This window comes from Lissotriton vulgaris, unplaced genomic scaffold, assembly GCF_964263255.1.
Source record: "Lissotriton vulgaris unplaced genomic scaffold, aLisVul1.2 SCAFFOLD_956, whole genome shotgun sequence".
NCBI classification, from domain to species: Eukaryota; Metazoa; Chordata; class Amphibia; order Caudata; family Salamandridae; genus Lissotriton; species Lissotriton vulgaris.
Genome location: NW_028242570.1, coordinates 511,065 through 535,262, shown reverse-complemented (window position 1 = coordinate 535,262; position 24,198 = coordinate 511,065). Strand labels below are relative to the sequence as shown.

At 46.5% G+C, this 24,198-nt stretch overlaps 1 protein-coding gene across 4 annotated transcripts in view; it reads left to right on the top strand.

Moving 5' to 3' along the window:
- DNMT3B (DNA methyltransferase 3 beta) overlaps positions 1 to 24,198 on the top strand; it is a 371,865-nt gene that overhangs the window by 252,343 nt on the left and 95,324 nt on the right. For all 4 annotated transcript variants that reach the window (XM_086948367.1, XM_086948364.1, XM_086948366.1 and 1 more), the window contains one exon: positions 14,225 to 14,310. In XM_086948367.1, the coding sequence (XP_086804493.1) occupies positions 14,225 to 14,310 (86 nt within the window). The remainder of the gene's footprint in view (positions 1 to 14,224; positions 14,311 to 24,198) is intronic.

The window sequence follows — 24,198 nt, the reverse complement described above, 5'->3', positions numbered from 1 at the left end:
TGTGTCAGTGCGCTCCGCGCTAATTCTCCTTCAGTCTTTCTCAGAGAGTTTCGGTCTTAAATCTTTCTCGGACTTCAAAGATGGCGACTGTCCGCCATGAAATAATTAATGGCAGAGATGCTAACGGCTAGATGCCGCCTACGAACTAACTGACAACTGACTAACACCTTCGCTAATATCAAAGCCCGTTCCTTCATGGAATGTTACGGCCAGCAACCTGCCGCCCACCAAATTCTTGTACCTCCCCGTACCAAGGACACGTTCCCAGCCGGCCGGCCTGAAGTTGTGTCTTCGGAGTGGAGAAAAATACATTCCTTCGATAAGGGCCAGCCTTAGCCGGTTCTCTCCAAGCGAACAACAGCTTGAAACTAAAACACTACACTTGACCTAGAAGGCCTCTCGAGCTACCAGGCAAAGAGCAAGATGGAGTCTGTCTCGTTTAAGGCCTACAGGGCCCGCAATATGCGTAACTCCATGGAAAATATCCTAACACGTTAGCAAATGGGCAAATCATGATTAATACTTATGTATCTATCCCCTAACTTAAATTCATAAGCCCTACACTAAGGAAAGGGACACGAAAATGCTCTACTATATGAAAGGCAGGGATCCTGTCTATAGTCCTATTCCCTATGCTATGGGGGTGATAGGCTGGAGTCACTCTCCATCATTCTCCCTCTTAAAGGAGCCAGAAAAAGGCAGCCATTACACCCCCCCTCCATGAAAAACAAGGAGCCAGGAAATATTAACAGTGCCAATCCGTAGCCCCAAGAACGGCGCCCTATCCATACATTGCGGTTTTATGGATATTATGCTACTGATGTTACATTTATATAGCACTTACTGCCTCATACAAGGTGCTAAACTTTTATACAAACACAATGAATCTCTGTATAGGCAGAGGGTGGTGTTTTAACTCTATGCTCAGTGTGACTTGTCACGGATGGACTTCCGGACCGGGACCACTCGGCCTTTGTTTCAGCCATGTCTTTAACACACAGCAGCGGGCTCACACTGTCGAGGTGTGCCACCAGCGCCTTGGGGATCACCTGGAAGCAGTTTGAGGAAGCCAGAATGGAGGCCAGTGAGTGGCAGAAAGTCCAGGGAGAAGACACAATGGCCTGGAGGTACCCCTGAACACACGGGCATCAGATGACTATCTGTTCCAGGCTGACCGTGTTCCGCACGCCTCACTCTAAGCATGGATTTCCAGGGAGTTTGCCATCACGTACCGCAGTGACAAAAGAGGCCTCTGGGCCAAGCAGAGCAGCTCTTACTGTAAATCAAACTTCAGGGGCTCGCACGCGGATGAAACCTAATCCCCCACAAAGCTTTCTGTACCAGCCAGGAAGACGTAAAGGAAGAAAAAAAGAGAAAGAATGAGAAAAAGGAAAAGAGATGGAGACTGAAAAAAAGAACTAGTATGGGGGTCATGCCAAGGGATTTGTCAAGGCAAAAGATACTAAACAATATGTTCAATGATCGTCCTGTAAAATGTTCAAGCAGATTAGCAAAGATTCCCTGCGATACGGGCAAAACACGTGTTGGCTGTTTCTATTACTTTCATTTGACTTAAATAAATACAGAACTAAGAAAAACCTACAAGCATATCTGGATATTGGGACATTTATTCCAAGAGTCTAACCATATAAACTCGGCATAACCTGTCTTTCCTACAATCATTTACCACATAGGCCCTGATTCAAAGTTCGTAAGAATCCCGGAGCTATTTATCACACCCCATAAGAAACAATACCCCAGGGTTCGTTATTTATTGGGTGTAGTAAATAGCACATATTCCTAATTTTTATGGACTAGCCTAGTTCGAATTATTATGGACTAACATGGGGATTATGAGTGGGTCAGTGCATTCTGACCAATGCAAAAAACACCTCAGTGCATGAATCAGAATTAAAAGTTGGAAGTTATTTAATGCATATGAAAATTATTTAACGTGTACATAGAAAAAATCAACCTTTGTTAAATTTAATCAGGGCTTAAGAACCTGCAGAAATGTTTTTGGTATTTACGATACCACGGGGACGTTTTGGTGCTTTAAACACCAAAATCCCAATTATTCCCTGAAAACTCGTAATAGCCACTATTACCTCTCCTTATAAATAGCATACCCAGGGGTATCGTTATTTATGAGATGAGATAAATAGCACCTTGTTTCCCACCCCACGTAGTAATCAGGCCAATGTTGGTAAAAAAGCGCTGCTACAACTCTTACATTACTGAAGACACCAACCATCCTAGAATGGCAAAAACTACATATTGAAGTGATACAGAGCCATGTCGTTATTAATTTGCACTTGCAGAGCGGAACCCTGTCAATAAACCACACTGGTTGACTTGACAATTTCATGAGGAGGATCTGCAGCCAGTTTCGTTTTTGTTTTGTTTATTTATTAATCATTACCTATTAACGCGCCAGGGTGTGTAGGTTCACTAAATGCATACATACAAAGCCGGAGTGCTTCAGTGCCGTTCATTGAAAAATAGGACAACTAGCTCTGGGCGGAAAGAGGAGCTATGACACCGCTACTCATACACTGGCAGGGAAGATATACAAATATAACCATAGAACGCCCAATTAATTCGAAGTGTTAAGAGTGCATAAGAAAGGATGTTTTTAAAAACAAACTTGTGTATTTCCGGTACGCAAAGAATTTTCGCCCAATAGGGGCAGAATTGTGTGGGCATTATAGTTACCTTGTAACAGTGCACACTTGTAGCCAGGGCAAGAGAAGAGACCATGCCTCCCTTTTTTCAAACCAGAATTGTGACTTTACATTTTAGGTCAAAACCTACCAGACAGCGCAGCTGTATGGTTGGGAAAAAACTTCTTGAGAGCCTTCTGAAAGCTTTCCTGGGAATGCATTCCATCCATTGCTTACCATTGGCTTTGTGGATTGTAACTCACATTTTCTGACTTTCTGGTTGCTGGCTTTATCTCTGGCTGTTCAGCATGTCCTCGTCCCTTCTGTGGAGCAAAGTTTGTTTACCATCGCTCCTTGTGTTCTTCCATGAGGCCTTGCTTTCTGTAAACAGGCCTTTAAAACATTTTTCTTGTTACATTTGCTGTGCGTTCAGAGACAGAGATTAAATGTCTGTCTGTGTTTTCCGAGGGAGCTTGGTGTTTGTTTTCTCTTCTTTCTCTGACTTCAAATTGAGAGATTTTTTATGACAATCTTAAGCATTGGGAAAAAAACAAATTCTGGCGAAAACAAAATCTCAATGTCTGTAAGTGAACTGTAAAAATATTTCAGAATATATCCGTATTAGGCAGGCACAACTTAAGTACACATTTTGTAATTCTGAAGTGTGGTGGAAACATACTTGAATATGATCAAAAGAAATTATTACACAGGGTGATGCCGTTTTCCATTCATTATCGTTTGTGCGCAATATAGATTTATCAATAAAACTGTATGGACGAATGTAATAGTCAATTCAATTGAAAATGTGTTGGGTGTAATTGCAATGCGCTAACCTAGCATGCATACTCCACTGTAAGCCACTCCACTTTACACCAATCCACTTTATGCCATTCCACGTTACTCTGCAACACTACTCCACTTTATGAAACACTACGACAGGACTCTCCACTGCACTTCCAATCCACCACACTCCACTCTACCCCACTCTATGCCACTTCGCTAGGCGACTCTACTCTACGTCACTCCACTCAGTGCCACTCCACTCTACTGCACTCCACACACTATGCCACTCTACGCCACTCCATGCCACTTTATGCCACGATACACCCCTCCATTCTATGCTAAATTACCACCTCTCTATGCTACTCCACTCCACACCACTTCACTTCTTTCCACTCTACGCCCCTCAACTCTGACACTCTACTCCACTCTACCTACTCCACTTCATTCTACTACACCCTACTCCATTCTACGCCACTGTACGCCACTTCACTCTAGACCACTGTACTTGACTCTACTCCACTCCACAACTCTGCTCCATTCTACGACTATACTCCACTCTGCGCCACTTTACTTTAAGCCACTCTACGACCCTCCACTCTACGACACTCCACTCTTTTACCCTATATTCCTCTCTATGCCACTCCACAACACTCCACTCTTCGGCACTCTATTCCACTCCAATCTGTGACATTCACTCTACACCACTCTCCTCTCTGCCACTAACTCTTAGCCATGCTGAACAGTAGCCATACTGGTGTACAACACAGCTAAAACACATTGGCAAAGTCAAAAGCTCTTGCATAGGGGAGACCTATTGGTATTACCAATGCGTGTTATGTGGGTTTCTGGGTATCCTGTTTTGAGGTGGGGACTTTGTTTTTCTTTAAGCCACGCCACAAAAATTCAGGAAAATAGCTTTGGTTCATCCAGGCGGATGCATGACTAGTACTAGCGTCGTTGAATATTCCCATTGATGTTCTTGACTCCGTGCTTTGAGTTTCCTTCAGGCTTCATTTTGAAATAAATCTTTCAGGACATTTAGCTGTTATGGATTCAGACGATGTGTACAGTCCCGCCATCTAGTTGCTGGTGTATAAAACTGATTTCTCAGTTGGGAAAAATAAAAAGAAGCTCTGGCAAAGCCATTAAGTGTGTCTTATTTATTAGTGGAAGTGTTGCGTAATAGGCGACTGACCTAGAAAGAAAATCACACAATGACTCAACAACTTGGACTACAATAGCAAGGAAGCTGTAGGTATGGCCCCTTTGCTGAACAGACTGCTTTAGGAGAGGAAAGCTGTATCCTCAAAGAAGAGTGTTATAAGATAATTCTGATAATGGGATAGTATTTCTGTTGTATCTTTAGCAAAACCCTGTGGGCATACACGTTTTTACTTGGTGTGAAAAAACATGAATCAAACAACTCGTAGTCATGACAGCAAAATAAATCAAATGAACTTGCAAGGACTATTAGTGAACAGCACTGCCATACTAAGGCATCAAAATAGCAGGGTATCACTAGAAAAAAACACCTTAACTCAGAAAATGAAATGCCAGGTTAGCAAATTAAATACATCAAACAACAATTACAAGCTACACTTGTGTCATATCTCCAGTCTAACTAAAGGACTATTTATACCACTCCACCAAAACCTAATAGGAACAAAAATGGAACAATGGAACCATTCTCAAAGTGCCATGGTCATGACGCATAGCCGATCAAGCAATGACAAATCATGAGAAACAGATAAAAGGTAATGGCTGAAGGGGGCTGAACCAAAGCCCAGTGTATTTCACTAATTCTTACTGTACTTTTTTGAAGAAATGATGACTTAGGGTCTTCGAAGCAACTGAAGATGTATGCAGCTATAATTAAAGGCTGTCTCGTGCCTTCTTGAGGGCAAGTCAGTAGTTGAACTTCCTAGTAAAGATGGCAAAAACGCCTCATTGCTTGTCTTTTCTGCTCAACTTTCAGATTGTTTAAGTCACCCTCGTGCTGCAATAAAATTAGAGTGATATGCTTCACTTTTAACTGTATCCTGTGTTGGGCCGCTGTCTGTGCTCGGGGTAAGACCCCCATCAGTTGTTTTGTGTGAGCCATCTTCGCCAGGAGTTATGGGCAAGGAATAAGACGACCACAAACATTGTGGTGAGCTGTCACAGACCTGTCTGCTGCCACTGGCGATTGATAGTCCCACAACCCCCTTCGCACCATCAGCTGTGACCTATTTTTCCTTCATAAGGAGTGCTGCAGTCCCGCAGCACAAGACACTCCTGTGCCAAGCCCAAGCTGGATGAGGCTGAGCTGGTCCACCCTTCCAACGTTTTCTCTAGAGTGCAGAGTGAGTGTTCCTTCTTCATTATTACTCTCGCCAACATTCATCTGAGCTCATTTAATGATTGGAGGATCTATGGACTGGTGGCCCCTACATACTCCAGTGTTCATGTTTAAGTGTACTACCATCCAGCAAGGATTCTTCTCGATATCCTGGGTCCTAAGCAACTGTAATACTTGTTACAATCAGAGTGCACTATAGCAAGGCACCAATGGGAAAGTGAAACTGTGCTGGAGGGCATCAGTCTGCAACCCAGCCCTCTCTTGTCCCCCACCCCCACCCCCCAAAATCTATATCTATAGACAGAATGTTACAAAAGGCGATAGGGGTTTTGGCAACAGAAATAGAGTTGGCAAAGAGTCATCTTTCTTTGGACATAGGGGCACCTCTGCAGACATTCATGAATCCTTGGGATTATGTCACTGTTACTGGTGCCCCAGAGGATGAGACAAGTGTGATTAATGGGGCTGACAATGTCATTGACGCTTGATTTGATGCATTTAATGGTAGTCTGCACCCCTCTAGCTCTAGCTGCATGGAAAGCCTACAAACTGCAAGGAAAGTGCGGAGGATTGTGCAGAGTAAGCAAATCAAGGCAGGGGCGCAAGCAGAAAAAACACACGTTATTTCTGTACCAACCATACCTTCAACTGCAGATACCGGTCTGATTGGAAGAGGTACCGACTCACAGCCTAGCAGGGGAGATCATTGAGAATGTAAACACTATTCTAAATATGGAACTTATACCAATATTGGCCTGCCTCGCAACACTGGAGCAAACCAGTACTGACAATTTTAGGTCACAATTACAACTACGGGGGCAACGGGAGGTATTGGTGATGCCTTAAACAATTCTACTTTGCCCTCTAGGAGGAATGTACAGTGCTGTGATCGCAGGACTCCCCATGATTGTACCCTGAGCATACACCCAATTATACCTCATCTAATAGTCAGATTCAAGCTTCCAGCTGATTGCCATCGACAAAAAACATCTTGACATAAGGAAAAATGTTAATAGAGTAACCGGTTGGTGGGCCAAGTCATTTGTCACAAGCTCCCAATTATTAACCTACCACCAGGGTCCTGTTTATCCTTGACAATCATGTCAGGTGTTCAGAACTATGTGAGGGATAGAGGGAAACTCAGGAGGAACTGTCCAATAAATGCCTGAATTGGCTTATGAGGAATATGAATTTTCCGGCCTCACTGGCGCAAAACATATTGCTCACAGGTAGAGTCAGGTGGATTGGGAAGGTTCGGGTAGATCGCCCTGGCAATTTGTATTATCATTAACTTCAGAGACCCTAACTTGGTCCGAAGACTCTTAGTAAATGATGGTTATAGTCAGGACCGGGGTTCGAATATTTTCCTTCTGCCCCTGGCCTGCTTTTATAAACCCTTGGCCCACGAAAGAAGGGACTTTTTGATCCCACCAACTCGGTGGCCGCCTCTTGTAATGACATCTTCTAATGTCCAACACAAGCATAACAGATCCTGTAGTATCCCGGTCCCTAACAGGTTTGACGCACTGGAGGGAGTTGACTGACTTAGCAACAAAATGGCTATACAGAGTATTACCGTCCAGCGGGGATACTGAAGGAACTCGTAAGGTCAGGTCTACAGTTATAGGGATTGAGAGTAAGGTTTTTTCCACCTGCCAACAAGACAAAGTTGCAACCCAAATCCAGCATCATTGCTTGTCAGCCACTAACCTTCCTAATAAGTTTATATGCCACAACCACATTACATCTTTCATCTCACACTGTAGGTACTCTATATGGTTTAACAGCAAATGGTATGGCCAATATATTTGCAACTCACTACTCGGCTGATGAACTAGAAATAGGTAGGGCAAGCCTTGATAGTAGTATTAAAAAAAATCAGAAAACATGATTCCCCTTTTAGAGGGAAGCACCCAGGGAATGGTACCAAATTAAAAAAAAAACGGAGAAGATCCTGCGAGTAGCTCAAGCTAATCTTGCAGTTAGAGTGATATCATGGAACATTGCTGGCCTTGGTTCTAAAATTATCTGTAGAGACTAAGGCTGCTTTATTGAACAATTCGACATCTGCCATTTTGAAGAATCATAGCTAACTAAGAAAGTGCAGCACGCTGGTTTCTGCATGTATAATAAAGAGGCAACAGTTAGGGCCGGGGCAGACCTTCGGGAGGCCTGACCACTTAGATAGGTTCCCATCTTGGGTGTTCAGTGAAGATAGTAGAGACACCATCAGACAATATTCTTTGCATAAACCTTCTGTTTCTGTCTGAATTGGATTTTTTATTTACAATGTCTATTTAAGACCTACAGGTAATGGGCAAGAATCTCCACCTATGAACATGCTTGCTGCACATATGGCAGCCTTACCGGGGTAGGCACGTGAAATAGTGGGCAACGATTTCAACTGCCAATTTGAGCCCCTAGATGTTACCCTAAACAACCTTTCACAAGTGGAGGATGGGGCTGGAATGTCCCGGATGTGACTCTACATCTCATTAGAAAAATGGCCTCCATTGGCTGGAATAATGAATTCCCTAACACTAAATCAGTCCGTCAGTGCTTGTAATGAGAGAACCCCATCTGATAGGGAAGGGAAGCACACCTTCAACAAATAAAGAGTACCGGCTTAATTGATTACATATTAGTTGATGTCAGGCTTTGGACTTTTGTCGCTGATATGATAATAATTGAAAGGCACGTTAGTGCTAACAATGCCTTGCCACTCGACTTAAATCTCCCATTTTGTAAATTTGAGTTAAATTGCACGTACACAAGAAATGCTAAAATCCATTTATCAGTTGGTAGGGAGAAGTTTGGAAGATCTGTATAACCTAACCTCCCCTTTGGGTAATGTAGACTCAGTTGTGAGGATTGATGAGGTCCATACCCACTTATTCGATGAACTTAAAAAATATTCTATTTGGAAGTCACTAAAGGGGCGTTAGAAGTAATACCACTTCGTGGTTTAACAAGCATTGTCGAATGGCCAAACACGCACTAATCAATTCAATCAAGTCCCAAGTTAGAACTCAGATCACAGCTATGAGACCTGCCTACAAAAAAAATGCCACTATTGCCAAAAAGGAGTGGGACCAGGGCAGATAGAAGGCTCTGCATAGTCCCACGGAGTGCAATGATCACACCTCATTCTGAAATACTGTGTCCAAAGGGAATGCCGAGGGTATGTTCACTATAGAAAATAACATTGCTCCTGACATCTGGAATGAACACTTTACGAGCTTGTATACAGAGACGCAAGGTGTTTCCACATCTCCAACAGTGGCTAAGAGCCATGCAAAGTTAGGCGTGGAGGTGCCAAGTGTCGAAGACAGTTATCTAGTGATTACACTTCAAGAAGTAAGCGGCGCCATAAGAAAGATTGTATGACATTCCTGAAAGAAGCAAGAAAACCCACCACTAGAGCATGTTATGCAGCAAAGTGGAAAAGGTTTGTGATATATTGTCATAATAACACAATTGATCCGCTAGATGCATCTATACAAAATATAATTTGCTATCTTTTCCATCTACAGCGAGTTGGCTTAGCTTACACATCTTTTCGATTACATCGTGCAGCAGTAGCTGCATAGCTGCAAAACAGACATCTGTCCTATTCAAAGTTCCAGTAATTAAAGCTGTAATGGAAGGCCTTAAAAGAATAATACCACAAAGGGTGCCACCTGCACCTATCTGGAACAGTAACATTGTTCTCACAAGGCTTATGAGTCCACCTCTTGAACCATTACATAATTGTCAATTACAGTTTCTCTCATGGGAGGTTGCATTTCTAATTGCTATCACTTCCCTGAGACGTGTTGGTGAGTTACAGGCATTAACCTTAGGAGAACCCTTCTTTCAACTTCATGAAGATAGAGTGGTTCTTCTTACAAAACCTAAATTCCTTCCAAAAGTAGTTTCTGCTTTTCATATTAACCAATCAGTTGTTACCTGTATTCTTCCCTCAACCTAAATCAGTAGCAGAAAGAGCTCTACACACACTTAATGTAAAAAGAGCATTATTATACTATATTGATAGGACAAAACATTTTCATAAAATAACTTTTTGTCTCATTTTCTCCACCTCATTAAGGAAATCCTATTTCTATATCTGGTATTTCTAGGTGGATTGTCAAATGTATTCAAACATGCTATGTTAAAGCTAAACAAACTTTAACTATGCCTCCTAGAGCACACTCGCCTCGCAAAATAGGAGCATCTATGGCCTTTTATGGTATCATTCCCACAGCTGACATATGTAAGGCAGCTACATGGTCGACACCACACACATTTACCAAACATTATTGTGTGGATGTTTTAGCACGTCAACAAGCTAATGTAGGACAAGCAGTGTAAAAATAATTTTTCAAACAACTGCAAAGCCCACTGGTTAGCCACTGCTTTGGGAGAATACTGCTATACAATCTATGCAAAGCATGTGTATCTACAGCACACATGCCTCGAACAAAATATGTTACTTACCCTGTAAGCATCTGTTCTTGACATGTAGAGCTGTAGATTCACATGCACCCTCCCTCCTCCCCAGACACCTATGGTTGTTGCAGTACTTATTATTTACAGTACATACTCATGGAAATCTCTGTACTACACTAATTTAGCCCATTCTCACCCTCTTGCTGGAAAACAGTCTAACAATGGAGTCCATGCCCATGCGCATTATTACCGAAAGGAGGAGCCACCTTACCTCATGACTGGAAAAGACTTCTTCGAAGAGAAACAACTTGCAAACATCCGGACCCAACACTAGATGGCAGGAGTATGCAAATCATGTGAATCTGCTACTCTACATGTCAAGAACAGATGCTAACAGGGTAAGTAACATAATCCTTATGGTATTTAATCCATGTCGCTCAACATGACCAAACCCTACACTAAATGGGAGTACCTTGGGATTACACTTAGTGAGCGGATGGATTAGGCAGCCCATATCACCAAATGTAGACTCAAATTGGAGCGAAATACTGAAGGGGGGGGCTGTTAAATGTATTCCTGGGGACATTATTTGAACCAACCACCGTAGTAATTCAGATCAACACACATCATGCTTTGGGTACTGCCTTCTATGGGTGGAGCTCTGGGGACACAAGGCCGTTAATGCCTTGGTCTTGGCAGAAAATCGTTTCTTGAGGCAGCTGATCAATCTTCCAGCTTGCACACCATTAGTACCATTAAGACTAGACACTGGGGTTAGGACTATTTCAGAGGGGATTGCTGTTAGTCGCATACTCTATTGGAGAAGAGTCTGGGTAACCCCTGGAGCTGATTTCCTATACACAAGGTTTGGATTACTGTGGGAGGGCAATCTACCATGGATTAGATACGTTAGAGAAAATCTGAGAAGGGAAAGATAGGCTCAGGGATTACACAGGGGAACATGTACCCAAATCTCTAAAGCTGAACTCAAATTGAGTTATAAGAATGTTAAACTGGACTCCCTCCTAGCTAGTTCAATATTGGGCGCACTAACATGCAGATTCTTGCAATTAAAGGACTTTTGCATTTCGGAAGAGTTTTTAGACAAAATCAAACCCAACTTGGCCAGAAAACTTTATGTGCAATTTAGATACTGGACCATACAACTAAGCACAAACCCTCTTAAATGGGCTAGTACAGGCACCAATGAGGAGCTGGCCTGCCCTTCTTGTGGATTGGCCGGTGAAACTGAGGTCGATGCCCTCTTTCTTTACCCAAAGTATAATAGGACCAGGGCCAAATGAATAATTCACATGTGTAGAAACTTAGGGACTGTACAGCATATGGAGGCTTACAGAATCCTTAAACCAGATATTAGGAGAAGCATAGTATTTGCAGTTGATAAGTATTTATTTGCAATATGGTGTATTAAGCTCAAATGTGTTCACCCAGATGCTGATAGATAAACCTTTAAACCATCAATTGCTGTGTACTGTAGTATGGTGTATTTTTATTTTTTATTGTCTTTACTGGATTTTTAGTTAACAACGAACATTTAGATATTATGGTGTAGCTTGAGTCCCAGATATTGTTATATGACTGCGAGAAATTAGATGGCGTTTTTAGTGCCTCAAAGTCTTTTCCTAGAGCAATGCTCTAACGATAATAGTGTCCAGTAAGTTGTCTTTTTATTAAGTATCAAACAAGACCAAATACAAAAGACAGCCATCTCAAGGGTACAAGGGGCGTGCAATTGCCCGGGTTGCAATATCGGTAGCTATGATGGGTTCAGCTTGGCATAGTCCCCAAGCCAGTCACCTCCCTGTACAGAGTGTATGATGCCTGTTTCAAGAACATGGAACCCCACCCCCTAGAACCAACAGCATCCCCCCTCCCTCCCTCCCTCCCTCCCCATCCGGTGGTGACTAAATAAGAATAAGAACAATAAATAAATAATATAACAGAGACAAAATTGAGCAGTGACATAGGTATTAGTGGAGATGTACCGGCTGGACCATAGGACATTCAGGGGATCTTCTAATGCCCATGAGTTCAACAGAAAGCTGCTATAGCTGGAATAGATGCATAGCCCGCACTGATGGCGGACAGACCGCAGAGGGCAAACCCCGGGATAGATAGGACACCAGAGGCCCCCAGCGTAGTATAAAGTCTTCATAATCAGTCTGGAAAATGTCCGCCAGGCGTTCCATGGATATGATCCTCTATAGTCGGGCATGCCACAGTGAAATATCTGGAGCCTCTGTCTTTTTCCAAGCAGCTGCTAAAGTGAGTTTGGCTGCCCCTAAACAAGTCCACATGATCGCTTTGTCCACCTTTGTTTGTCTAATCAAGAGGGGGTCTCGAAGACCAAGAAGAGTGAAGTCTATGGAAGATGGAATCGGGTAACCCAATATATCCTTGATATGAGAAAGAATCTCATCCCAAAAAGGACGAATTTTAGGGCAGTCCCACCATATATGTCTAAAATTCCCCTGGAGTCCACATCCCCGCCAACACAAGTCTGAGGTGTCTGGAAAGATATGTCGAAGCTTAGTAGGGTATAGGTACCAATCATAGAGGGGTTTATAGTGGGCTTCTCGAAGAGCCAATGATCGATTATGCTTGGAGATATCCCTCCAGACGTGAGACCATTCCCCATCAGCAATATCCCTCCCCAAGACCCGTTCCCAAAGCTGCATATAACGTGCCCGTGGGGGGAATGTAGTGGAAAGTAGCATCTCATAAATAGCCGAAATGGCTCCCTTCATGGACCACGCCCGCAGGGCCACAAACTTCTCCATCTCCGTACGCTCCCTAATAGCCGCCTCTCGGAAGGGAGGCATCAAACCCAGTGTTTAAGCTGTAAGTAGTGATACTGTTCACTCTGCGGGAGTATAAATTCCTTCCTGCATTCAGCAAACATCAAAACCTCCCCATCACGAAACATATCAGCTATTATGAGGCAATACCCTATCCTCCAGCAGTCAAATGGCCCCTCACGTAGTGCCGGAGGGAAATCTGGATTAAAATGAATGGGCATGTACGGGGAATAGAAAGACGTTCAGCCCGCCCTCTTGGTAACCTTATCCCAGGTGATAAGAGTCGTACGAGTGGGAGTGCTAAGATAAGCATTGGAAGGGCGATTCTGTTTGGGCTTCCATAATACATCCCATATATACCTCCCCACAACGGCGCGGTCCATGTGAAGCCAATGTTTCTCAGACTCCCTGGCTGACCACTCAGTTGCCACCCGCAGTTGAACAGCCTGGTAGTATAAGGTGAAGTCAGGTAGGGCTAGCCCCCCTTGAACTCTTGGGCGTCGGAATACATGAAGAGGGAGGCGGGCCCTGCCAGATGAATTTGGTGATCAACGTGCGGAGCTTCGGCAACAGAGAGCTGTTTAGTTCTATGGGGAGTGCCTGAAATAAGTATAAAAATTTATACTTGGTCATTTTAACAGCGCTAATTCGCCCCAGCCATGAAATGTAAAGGGGCGACCACCGCTTGCAATCCTGTTGGAACTGGGCCAGGAGAGGCGGGTAATTCACTTTGTATAAGTCGCCCAGTTTAGCCGTGAGGCGTACCCCCAGGTAGAGTAGGGAATGTTTAGCCCATTGGAAAGGCGTCGTGTGTCCAGTGTTTTTACATATTTTCAGAGTAAGTCATTGGATGAGCTGAGAATGGTACTCTCATTCTGAATGTTTTTCCCAGCCTCGTAGCAGCTGTTTTTAATCAGACTCTTGCATGTTTTATCATGTATTTTGTATCATGTTTAGATATTTATTTGTCTATCTTTTATGACGTAATGCCGAAAGTAAGAGTATTGATTGAGTGAATAAGCTTCTGGCTACATAGGCTGCTGCCAAGTAATAAAGTTTCAGGGTTTTTGCATTAAGTAATGACTTCATGTTTAGTGGTATTTGTTATTTATAGGGAAGCTTTCCTGTTAAACGTCTTAAATTTCCTGGTGATCTTTTTTTCCCCATCATGCTGTTTGTCTTGTTTTCAGTGCAATCCGATAATGATAGATGCTGTCAGGGTATCAGCCGCTCACAGGGCTCGCTATTTTTGGGGAAACCTGCCTGGAATGGATAAGTAAGTTACCTCTATTATATTACATTACAGTTTAACATGTTCATATGTTTACTGTTCACCTTGCAATTAATGATTATATATCACAGGTTAAGTTTTACAAAACACTACATTTTCAAATTGTTTGATGTAGTTAACAGACAGTACAACAACATTATGAGAAGGTGTGTGTATTCACTCTTTGGATGTCTTTAAACAATTTGATAATCAAACAAGAACTATATAATTATCAAAGAAACATCAAGCTAAGCACCGCTCTCTTTCACTGTAAAAACTGAATTTTGTCTGGCATTTCACTGTTGCCCACCAAAGTGGCATTACCAAGGATCAGTTCACATCCATAAATTCCCCACCTTGGCTGATAAAAATGAGAGCCTGCATAGCATAAGCCTACCTTGGTGATGTGTTCAGTTAGATGTCTTCAGGTGAAGCTGTGAAACCACTTAAAACATATGTCTCCACTTTGATGAAATGGGGTGTATTATATGGAGTGGTTTTGCAACCTCACCATCTAATAGACTTACCAACCCCTTTAGAACCAGTAGGTTTTATTTGTCAAACCTTCAGCTCAACCCGGGGTAGCTGTGGCTCGGTGCAGCAAGGCTTGCACAAAGTAACTAGTGTAAAGTATTTGAACAGCACCAAAACAATTGAAGAAATTGAGAAAACACCAAAGGTAATCAGACATCAGTTTATAAGAATAAACTATATTTTTAGACACCACAACAAAAAGATCCACCAAAGGGTTCCAGAGATATAGAATTTACAAGGTATAGTAAATGAAGGCCTTTCATTCACCTATGAATAAGCATTGTCAAATTCAACGAATTTGACAATTAGAAATATGTTCACTAAAACGTTGGTCTAGTTGTAATGTAGTCACTTTAGACAACTAACTCCACTAGGGAGCCTGTCGGGAGGACCAGCAAAGTTTCCCTTGAGGAAAGAGTTTCCTCAAGGGTAAAAGCAATCCTCAGTCAGTTCAAGGCACTTTTATCTGTTGCAGTGGTCCTGATGCATGGGATGAAGGATGCTGAAGATGCTCAAGGATGCTGTGAATACAGTGCGGTCGACGGGGTCTTCCTGCGGCTACTCCTCTGTCCATGAATCGGGGAGAGGCAGTCCTGGTCACAAGGTTGACGTCCCTCAAAGTCCTCTCGGTGCTGGTAGAAGTCCAGTCGCCACTGAGCTATTAGTTGCCTGATATAGCGGTCACAGTCAGATCCTTCCCTGGGTGATAACTTGGCTACTGAGCAAACAAGCTGCACACCGAAATCTCTGTTAGGTTCAGCAACCTCGGGTGCGACTTTGAGCATCAGGGCCTGGTCTATGTTGCTGCACAGCGGCAGTTGGTGGCGACTTGAAGATTTTGGGTTACCAACTTTCCCCAGCAGGCTCAACTGTTGTTTCCCTGTGCTGTGAACAGGAGATCTGAAAGAGACACTTTAGTGATAGATTCCCAGGCGTCAGACTGGATCCGGAAAGTTTTGCTTAACAGTACCCCTGCGCGTCAGTAGGTGGCGTCCTGCGGCTCCTCGTCCGTCACTGGCGTCGTCAGTGCCGAGATGACCTCACGGAGAGTACTTACGCGCCACCCATGCAGGCTAACGTCAGTTCTTTCTTTTTCTGCGCCAGTAAGTGCAGATCCGGATTGAGCACGTATTTTGAGACTTTGTCTCCCCTCTTTTTTTTCCTGGTGCACGTAGGGATGCTCGGCTTTAAGTCTTGTGGGACCTGTCGCCGTAATATGTCGGTGGTGGATCCCCACAATGTTTGCCTCTACTGCCTGGAGACCGATTAGGATTCCCGCGACTGCCATGACTGTCGTGCTATGGCGCCCAAGGCCTTAAGGGAGCGGCACCGGAAGTTGCTGGAGGTTCTGCATTCGTCACGTTGCTGCTACGGGTCTAGAGGCCGTTCCCGGGACCGTTCGCGGGACTGGCACCATCGCTCCTCAGACTCCCAAGTCTTCACCTTCGGATTCCAGTAAGCGTCGCCATAAAAAGAAGTTGGAGAAGCGAGTTCGCTCTCCGACGTCCCCCCATCGCTCCTTGGAGGCGGACGTGGGGGACAGGGGCCTCGCCCCTGTGGCTCCTCTAGAGCCTGGGAGTCCCATGGCCTACCCGCCATACCCGGGTCCGTCGGCGACTCCCGAACAGTTGCAAGATTTCCTTGCTGCTTTGGACCGCCTTTACAGGCCTCGGGCTCCCACCGGCGAACCTTCGGGCCACACGGTCCCGTGTCCAGATCCCGGCGGCTCTGCCACCGGCCCCAGTCCCAGCGCCACAGGATCCTGCGCCGCAGGCTCCGGCTCCGGCGCCACCCTCGGCTCCACCCACTGCACCGTTTATCCCACCTTTGCCCCGGTTCCCGTACCATTTTGTTCCGGCCTGGAATCCGCTTTGGGAGCTGGCGCCAGCCCAGCCCCGGCTGGCGCCGTTCTCTGCGCCATTCCCGACGCCGTTTGTTCCCGCTCTGGCTCTGCTGCTGCGACCGGCCCTCTCTATGCCAGAGGTGGACAACGGCTGGGAGGGGTCTGAGGACCCGCCTGCTTGGCAGTGTGACTCCGCGCTGGATTGGGTGGACGACTTGGCGGTTGCTGGTGACCTTGATGTCTCCTCTGACCCGGGGTTCGCCTCTCCCCCGCCTACGATGGAGGAGGGTGCCTCCTACTGGATGGTGCTCCGTAGGGCTGCTGAGGCCCTCAACCTTGACCTCCCCACAGCGGCCCTCAAGACCAACCTCCTCACGAGGTGTTCCAGACAGCATCTACTTCGTCGGAGCCACTGCTCCCCTTTAATGACGCCCTTACAGAGGTCCTCTTGAGCACCTGGTCGAGGCCAGCCACGGGGCCCCAATGGACAAAAACGTCGCCAGACGCCGGCGCCCGGTGACCCCGCTTTCTTGACCACTCACCCTATGCCTGAGAGCCTGGTCATTCAGGCCTCGACGTCTCAGAGTGCCTTTCCCACGGCCCCCGCTGGATAAAGACTCTAAGAGGCTGGACCAGTTTGAGAAGCGGTTGTTCTCTTCAGCCAGCCTGGGGCTGCGGTCAGTAAACACCGCCTGCTTGTTGGGCCTCTACTCCCACACAGTGTGGGATGCCGTTGCTCAGGTGTTGCCTCAGTGTCCTGAGGAGGTGCAGGCTGCCCTTTGTCAGGCCATTGCTGATGGTAAGGATGCGCCTAAGTTTACCATTCGGTGTGGGCTGGACACCGCTGACTCATTGGGCAGGGTGATTTCTACAACTGTGGGGTTGCGGCCCCACGCCTGGTTGCGTTCGACTGGGTTCTCGCCCGATGTTCAGAGCTCCCTCGTGGACATGCCTTTTGATGGCACCCGTCTGTTTGGCGAAAAGGCTGATAGTGCACTGAAGCGCCTTAAGGACTCGCGGTCTACGGCCAAGTCCTTGGGTCTTTCTACTAAGAACCCGGCCACTCCTGGTTTTCATTCTTTTCGTGGGCAGGAGCACCCAGGCACTACCCTCTACCAGGCCTGTGCAGGCCCAGGCTCAGCGCGGCTGTGTTCGTGGTTTCCGCAAGGGCGGGTCAGGGAACCAGCGTGCGGGTCCGTCTACCTCCACCCCCACTGCTTCCGCCTCCAAGCCTTCCTAATCTGAGCTTCAGGGAGCACCCCACGCCGGTGGGTGGCAAGATCCACCACCATCTCCCCCGCTGGTGCGAGATTACTTCGGACATGTGGGTGCTGCAGATAATCTGTGAAGGTTACTCTTTTCCCTTTCAGTCCTCCCCTCCGGTGCCACCGCATGTCAGGAGATCATTTGGTTCTTCTCCATCAGGAAGTCGCGGCCCTCCTGGCCAAGGGGGCCATCGAGTACATTCCTGGGCCAGAAGTAGGGAGTGGTTGCTATTCCCACTACTTTCTGGTCTCCAAGAAGGACAAAGGGGGGTCTGCTTCCTATCTTGGACCTCCGGGACGTCAGTCGTTTCCTCCGGAATGAGAAGTTCAAGATGTTAACTCTGGCTCAGGTCTTGGCTGCCCTCGACCCTCGAGACTGGATGGTAGCATTGGACTTACAGGACGCATATTTTCATATCCCTGTCCTGCCGGCCCACCGGCGTTACCTGCGGTTCACAGTAGGCCATGAGCATTTTCAGTTTACTGTGCTCCCCTTCGGCCTTACCAGTGCCCCTCGGGGTTCACGAAAGTGATGGCGGTAGTTGCAGCTCATCTGTGCCAGTCAGGGGTATCAGTCTTCCCCTACCTCGACGACTGGTTGTTGAAGGCAGGCTCGCCCCAAGCAGTCGTCAACCACCTTCAGACTACGGCCGACCTCCTGCACTTGCTGGGGTTCTCCATCAACGTGCCGAAGTCGCACCTGAGTCACTCTCAGAAGATCCCCTTCATTGGAGCGGTTCTGGATTCAACGCAGTTTTGGGTCTATCCTCCCGAGCAGCGAGTCCAGGATATTCAGGCTATGATTCCGATCTTTCAGCCTCTATCCCGAGTTTGTCAGGTTGACCCGCCGGTGCATGATGGATCACGAATGGCGTCTGTGCTCGGACGTGGCGCAAGGTCTCTTTCTGCAGTGGGAGAGCCTTGGTTAGATCTATTTGCCACCGAAGAGAATGCGCAATGTCATCAGTTCTCCACGTTGGAATTTCCAAGGCGCCACTCGCTCGGCAACGCTTTTATATCGCGAGTGGAGTTGCGGTCTGTTGTACGCCTTTTCCGCCTATACCACTTCTGCCCAGAGTGCTGAAGAAGATCAGGCGCGACCGGGCCCAAGTCATTCTTGTGGCTCCGGACTGGGCTCCCGATCCATCTGCCTCTTAGGGAGGATCTTCTGTCGCAGCAGCAGGGGGCGGTCCTCAATCCGAACCTGTCCAGCCTCCACCTCCATGCGTGGAGATTGAGCGGCGACAGTTGATGGCTTTCGGGCTTCCTCCTGAAGTCTGTAATGTCATTCTGGCAGCCAGGCGTCTCTCCACTAAAATAGTATACGCCTGCAGGTGGAACATGTTTGTGGCATGGTGCACAGTGAAGGCTGTGGATCCTCTTTCTGCCCCTCTTTCCGAGGTTCTTCTGTTCCTTCTTGCCTTGGCCCAGCAGGGTTCTGCTCTGGGCACTATCAAGGGTTATCTTTCTGCCATCTCCGCTTTTCTGCGGCTTCCTAATCAGCCTTCTCTTTAAATCCCCGGTTGTTAACCGTTTCCTGAAAGGCATTACGCACACATCTCCTCCTGTGCCGTTCATAATGCCTCAATGGGACTTAAACCTTGTTCCGACATATCTAATGTGCGCTCCCTTGAGCCCCTTCATAACTGTCCCTTGCGTCTTCTTACTTTAAAGACTGCTTTCCTGTTAGCTATCATCTCTGCCAGAAGAGTGAGTGAGCTCCAGACTCTTTCTTCTAAACCTCCTTTCCTTTCTGTCCATCCGGACAAGGTGTTTTTAAGGACCCGTCCTTCTCTCTTGCCAAAGGTTGATGCGTCCTTTGACATCGGGCAATCACTTTGCGGACCTTCTTTCCGTGTCTGGTTCATTCCAGGGAAGATAGGCTGCGCCGTCTGGACCCAAAACGTGTGCTGGCATTCTATTTGCAGCGTACTCAACAGTTCCGGGTGGATGATCAACTCTTTGTTGGCTACGTGGGTGCCAAAAAAGGTCGAGCTGTGCACAAACGGGCCATTTCCCGGTCGGTCGTTCTGTGCATCAAAGCATGTTACTCCTTGGCCAAGAAGGAGCCTCCTGTGGGGCTGTGTGCCCATTTGACCAGGGTAACTGCAGCCACTACTGCCTTGGGACGCAGCTTTCCCTTGCAGGACATTTGTCAGGCAGTTACGTGGGCCTCGATGCACACGTTTATAAAGCACTACTGCCTTGACAGTCAGGTCCGGAGAGACGGCTTCTTTGGCCATTCTGTGCTCCGTGACTTTCTGGTGTAATCCTGTTTGCAGAACCCACCTCCGGGGTTGGTATTGCTGGGGTATCTATTCTAAGGTAAGAAATCTATCACTAACGTGTTTCTTTCAGATGCACAAGTTACTACTTGTGTAACGATATATCTGTAAGAGATGTTAGTCAGTGATAGATTCCCTACCGCCCCACCCATCCTCCCCGTTCTGCGAACTGATTACTAGGGTTAAGGTCATCCCCTTTTAGGGCCCTAGTTTTATGCACCAATGGTCAGTATCTTGCATGGCTCTGCGTTCCTGGCGCGTAAAGTCGTGTAGAGAACTGACGTCAGCGTGCAGGGGTTGCGCCTATGTACTCTCCATGACGTCATCTCGGCACTGACGATGCCAGTGACGGACACGGAGCTGCAGGACGCCACCTACTGACGCGCAGGGGTACTGCTAAGCAAAACTTTCGGGATCCAGTCTGATGCCTGGGGATATTCTAAGGTAAGGAATCTATCACTAACTAATGTCTCCTACAGATATATCGTTACACAAGTAGTAACTTGTGCGTCAGTAAACTGGCCTATGGAGTCTCTTTGTTGTGGCTGGGCTCTTGAGGCGGCCTCTCCACCAGCAGGACACAGCAGGCCCAGTGCCTTTTCTTTGCTAGCGACCAGGTTCAGCAGGTGCAGTCCACATGAGTAAAGCCTCTCTGTAACCTCTCTCATGGCGTCCAGTGCTCCCTAGCCCAACTCAGAGGTGTGGCTACCAAGGGGGATACACGTCCCTGAAAAACTGGTTTGACAACAGGTTTTCCCTCTCCTTCCCGGGTGCCAGCTACTCTGCTCAAACAATGGAGCTGCCCTGTCCCAAGTGTTCCTCATTTGCTCTTCAAAGCCAGATTTTATTTTGTAGCTTGCCTTTTGTGCCAACGCCTGTGTGGCTTCCTGAAGGAGAGAGGTAACACCTTTCTCCGGTGCATGCCCCTATTGTCTCCTTTGCTGGGAGTCGTCAGCATGTCTCTAGAAGGACAGAAAACTGTCTTGGGTTCAAGCTTCTTGTGCAATGGTTGAGGGCACAGTAGATTTAAGCCAACAAAGTGGCAACTATGCAAAAGTTGCACACTGTAACTAATTAGATTAATTTTGACTTGAGAACCAACTCGGGCTTAATGCAACAAGTTGTTTGATACCTTGGAGTATCAACTTTGGTTGCACCCTTCAGGAGTTAGCACAACAGAGGGGTCAGCGTGAGCGTTCTGCACTCGCCGATGGGGCGACCAGTCTTTTCACAGTCGAAACTACAGTTTCGCTTTTTTACTGACAGAACACAAAAAATACATGCTTTGCCCATGAAATATGCTGCACCCTGCTTTAGGGCTTGGTAGGCCTACCATAGGGATGATGTTGCAGGGGGACATTTACCTTTGCTATTGCTTAAAGTTGCAAAGTTGAGCTAGTAGTACGAAACTGCTCTGCCAGTCTGCAGTGGCGGACTGGGAGACTTGTGCATTCCTTGAAGTGACTCTCTAGCTTACATGCCCTGCATATCATATACTAGGGACTTCTGTGTAAGTTAGCCTATGCCAGTTGGGTATAGCCAATGTAAAATACACGTTTTGGGGTCAAGGGCATGCCTCAGAGTCGGAAAAACAGCAGCGTCAGTCTAAAAACCTGGGGGTGACAATACAGAAGAGGAATTTCCTTACATCCACTATGAGTCAATAGCGATATAACTCTTCAATGTCAACAGAAATGTCACTAGCTGTTATGTAGCCTTAATTAATAAACATATGTACTTCTCCCAGTATGGCCTTCTCATAGCTAGAGATTTAGGTAGAGGTGAGTCTGGACCAACTCTCAGCATTACTAAAGTACTGAAAAAGAAGTGAAGGTCGATAAGGTTTTGCATGACAGCTCACAGCTGCTCTCAGTCTGAAGCAAGCCCTGAGTAGCCAGTTATGTAGCCTGCTCTTCACTGTGCAGATATACATTCATTTTGTTTCTGGAAATAAGAGGAACTAATGTATATATCAACATTCAGAGCAGAATTATACTCTTCAAGCATAGCCTTGATTCCACACCCACTAATGAATAGCTTTGTTCTTAAACTCTTTTAAGAATGTCAATGAGTGGTAATGCTGCAAAGTAGATCCTTGAGGGCATGTACCGGACTCAGTCCTAATTAACTCTTCCTACCATTGGGTATATTATGGAGTTTGTGTTCTGATGGATACTTCTAACTGCAGATTCCTTACCTTGTGAATATCCCCATGCACCAGGCTGGAACAACAAAATTCAAAGAAGGGCTCCCACGTGCCAGCAGGTGGAGCTGAGCACCGCCGCATCAATACCATTACACTCTGGAAGTGAACGTAGCCACCTGTAAGCGCCACCCGTGCACACTGACGTAAGTCCCTTTCTTTTTGCGGCTGCAGATATGGATCCAGAGCTTTGCTCTACTTTTTCTTCATTTGCAAAGAGAATTTTCTTCAGAAAATATTTTCATTGTGGAAGGGATGTCACCCCCTAAGACTACAGAGTTTAAGACTTCTATGGACTGTCACAAACATGTCTTTGACTGTTCCCCATGAGGTCATTGGTGCTCAAGATTCTCGAATGGCTCCAAGGCCTGCAATGACTGGACTCAAATGAACCAGAAAGCCAATCCGAGACTGCGAGCTGAAGCACTGGAAGGCTCTGCGCATGTCCCTTACAAAGTCAAGAGCACGGATTTGCTCCAGTTGCCACTCCTTCAGTTGTTCCTGAGGCCGAACTTCCTCAAGGTCAATGTCTTCGGGGAAGTCAAAGTTAAAACATAAGAAGTCCAAGCGAGACTTAGCCCCTTCCTTTCACTCTCCTGAGAGGGCGTGAGAGCATCACCATGCCTCTCGGTCTTGCTCCTGTTTCACCGAGGAGCAGATTCCATCCTTCGTCCCATTGCACCCTAAGTTCACAGGTTTATCAGGGATGCACAGCAAGTCAGAGGCTTTCAAGAGTCTTTGCTGTGCATTCTTGACACACTTCCAGTTACCACTGGCACACCTTCAGCACCCAAAAATCTGCATGGCATCCCTGTCGGGTTACCACCGGCGGTTTTAGCCTCTGCACTGTCTGGGCCCCGTGAACCACCCTTGTTACTGGCGTGAGCAATGACAACACCAGCGCCGGAGGAGATCTGGAAGCCTATTGTGTTGTCCAACTCCGAGGCAGCTTTGACTCGACCTTGGCACCTTAGCCATGTCCAGATTTTGATATGCTGCAGCCTTTTTTGAACCCATCCCATCAGACTGTGATGCGATTCTACTGCTGTGCAGCCATGGACACATATTACATCAGCTTTTTGGCTTAAACAATGATCAGAGCAGCCTTGTGAAGATGACAATGGTGGAAATGGGTTCAAAATTGCCCCAAGAGCTTGACATACAGTCAGCGCCAGCCCCTACTTTCTGCACAACAGTTTTCCCAGCCCTGTCAAGGTCAGGGGACAGGCCCGACAGGTAACGGCCTGGACATTGGAGCCAGCGCTCCTTACAGTTTTCCACCCTCCTGCAACAACAGTAAACCCCATTAGTGAGCCCTTAGCAGCACACAGCTACCTGACAAGCGGCAGAATCAGCCACTTCCACTTCTTGCAGGGGTAGCTAAACATCAAATCAAACAAATGAGTCCTGCAAATTGTCCAGTGCTTTACACCCTACCATTCATTTTGGTTCCACCTCACCTGCCACCTATGGTGGAACGCCTGTTGGAAGACCATCTACCTGTCTTAACTTTTTCGGCGCTTATGACAGTGGAGCTGTGCTCATGACGAGCTGATATCGTCATAACTGCCTTGGAACGCCCACGCGGGGATAATTTGAGTGGGCGGAGTCATGACGAGCTCAGCTCGTCATGAGCACAGCTCCACTATGCCTCATGACGAGCTCAGCTCGTCATGAGTACCGCGGCGCCGCGTGCTGCCCCCCTGCGCCGTGGGGGAATTAGCCTCGCGGCGAAGGGGTTAAGTGTAGAATTGTTTGGCCAAA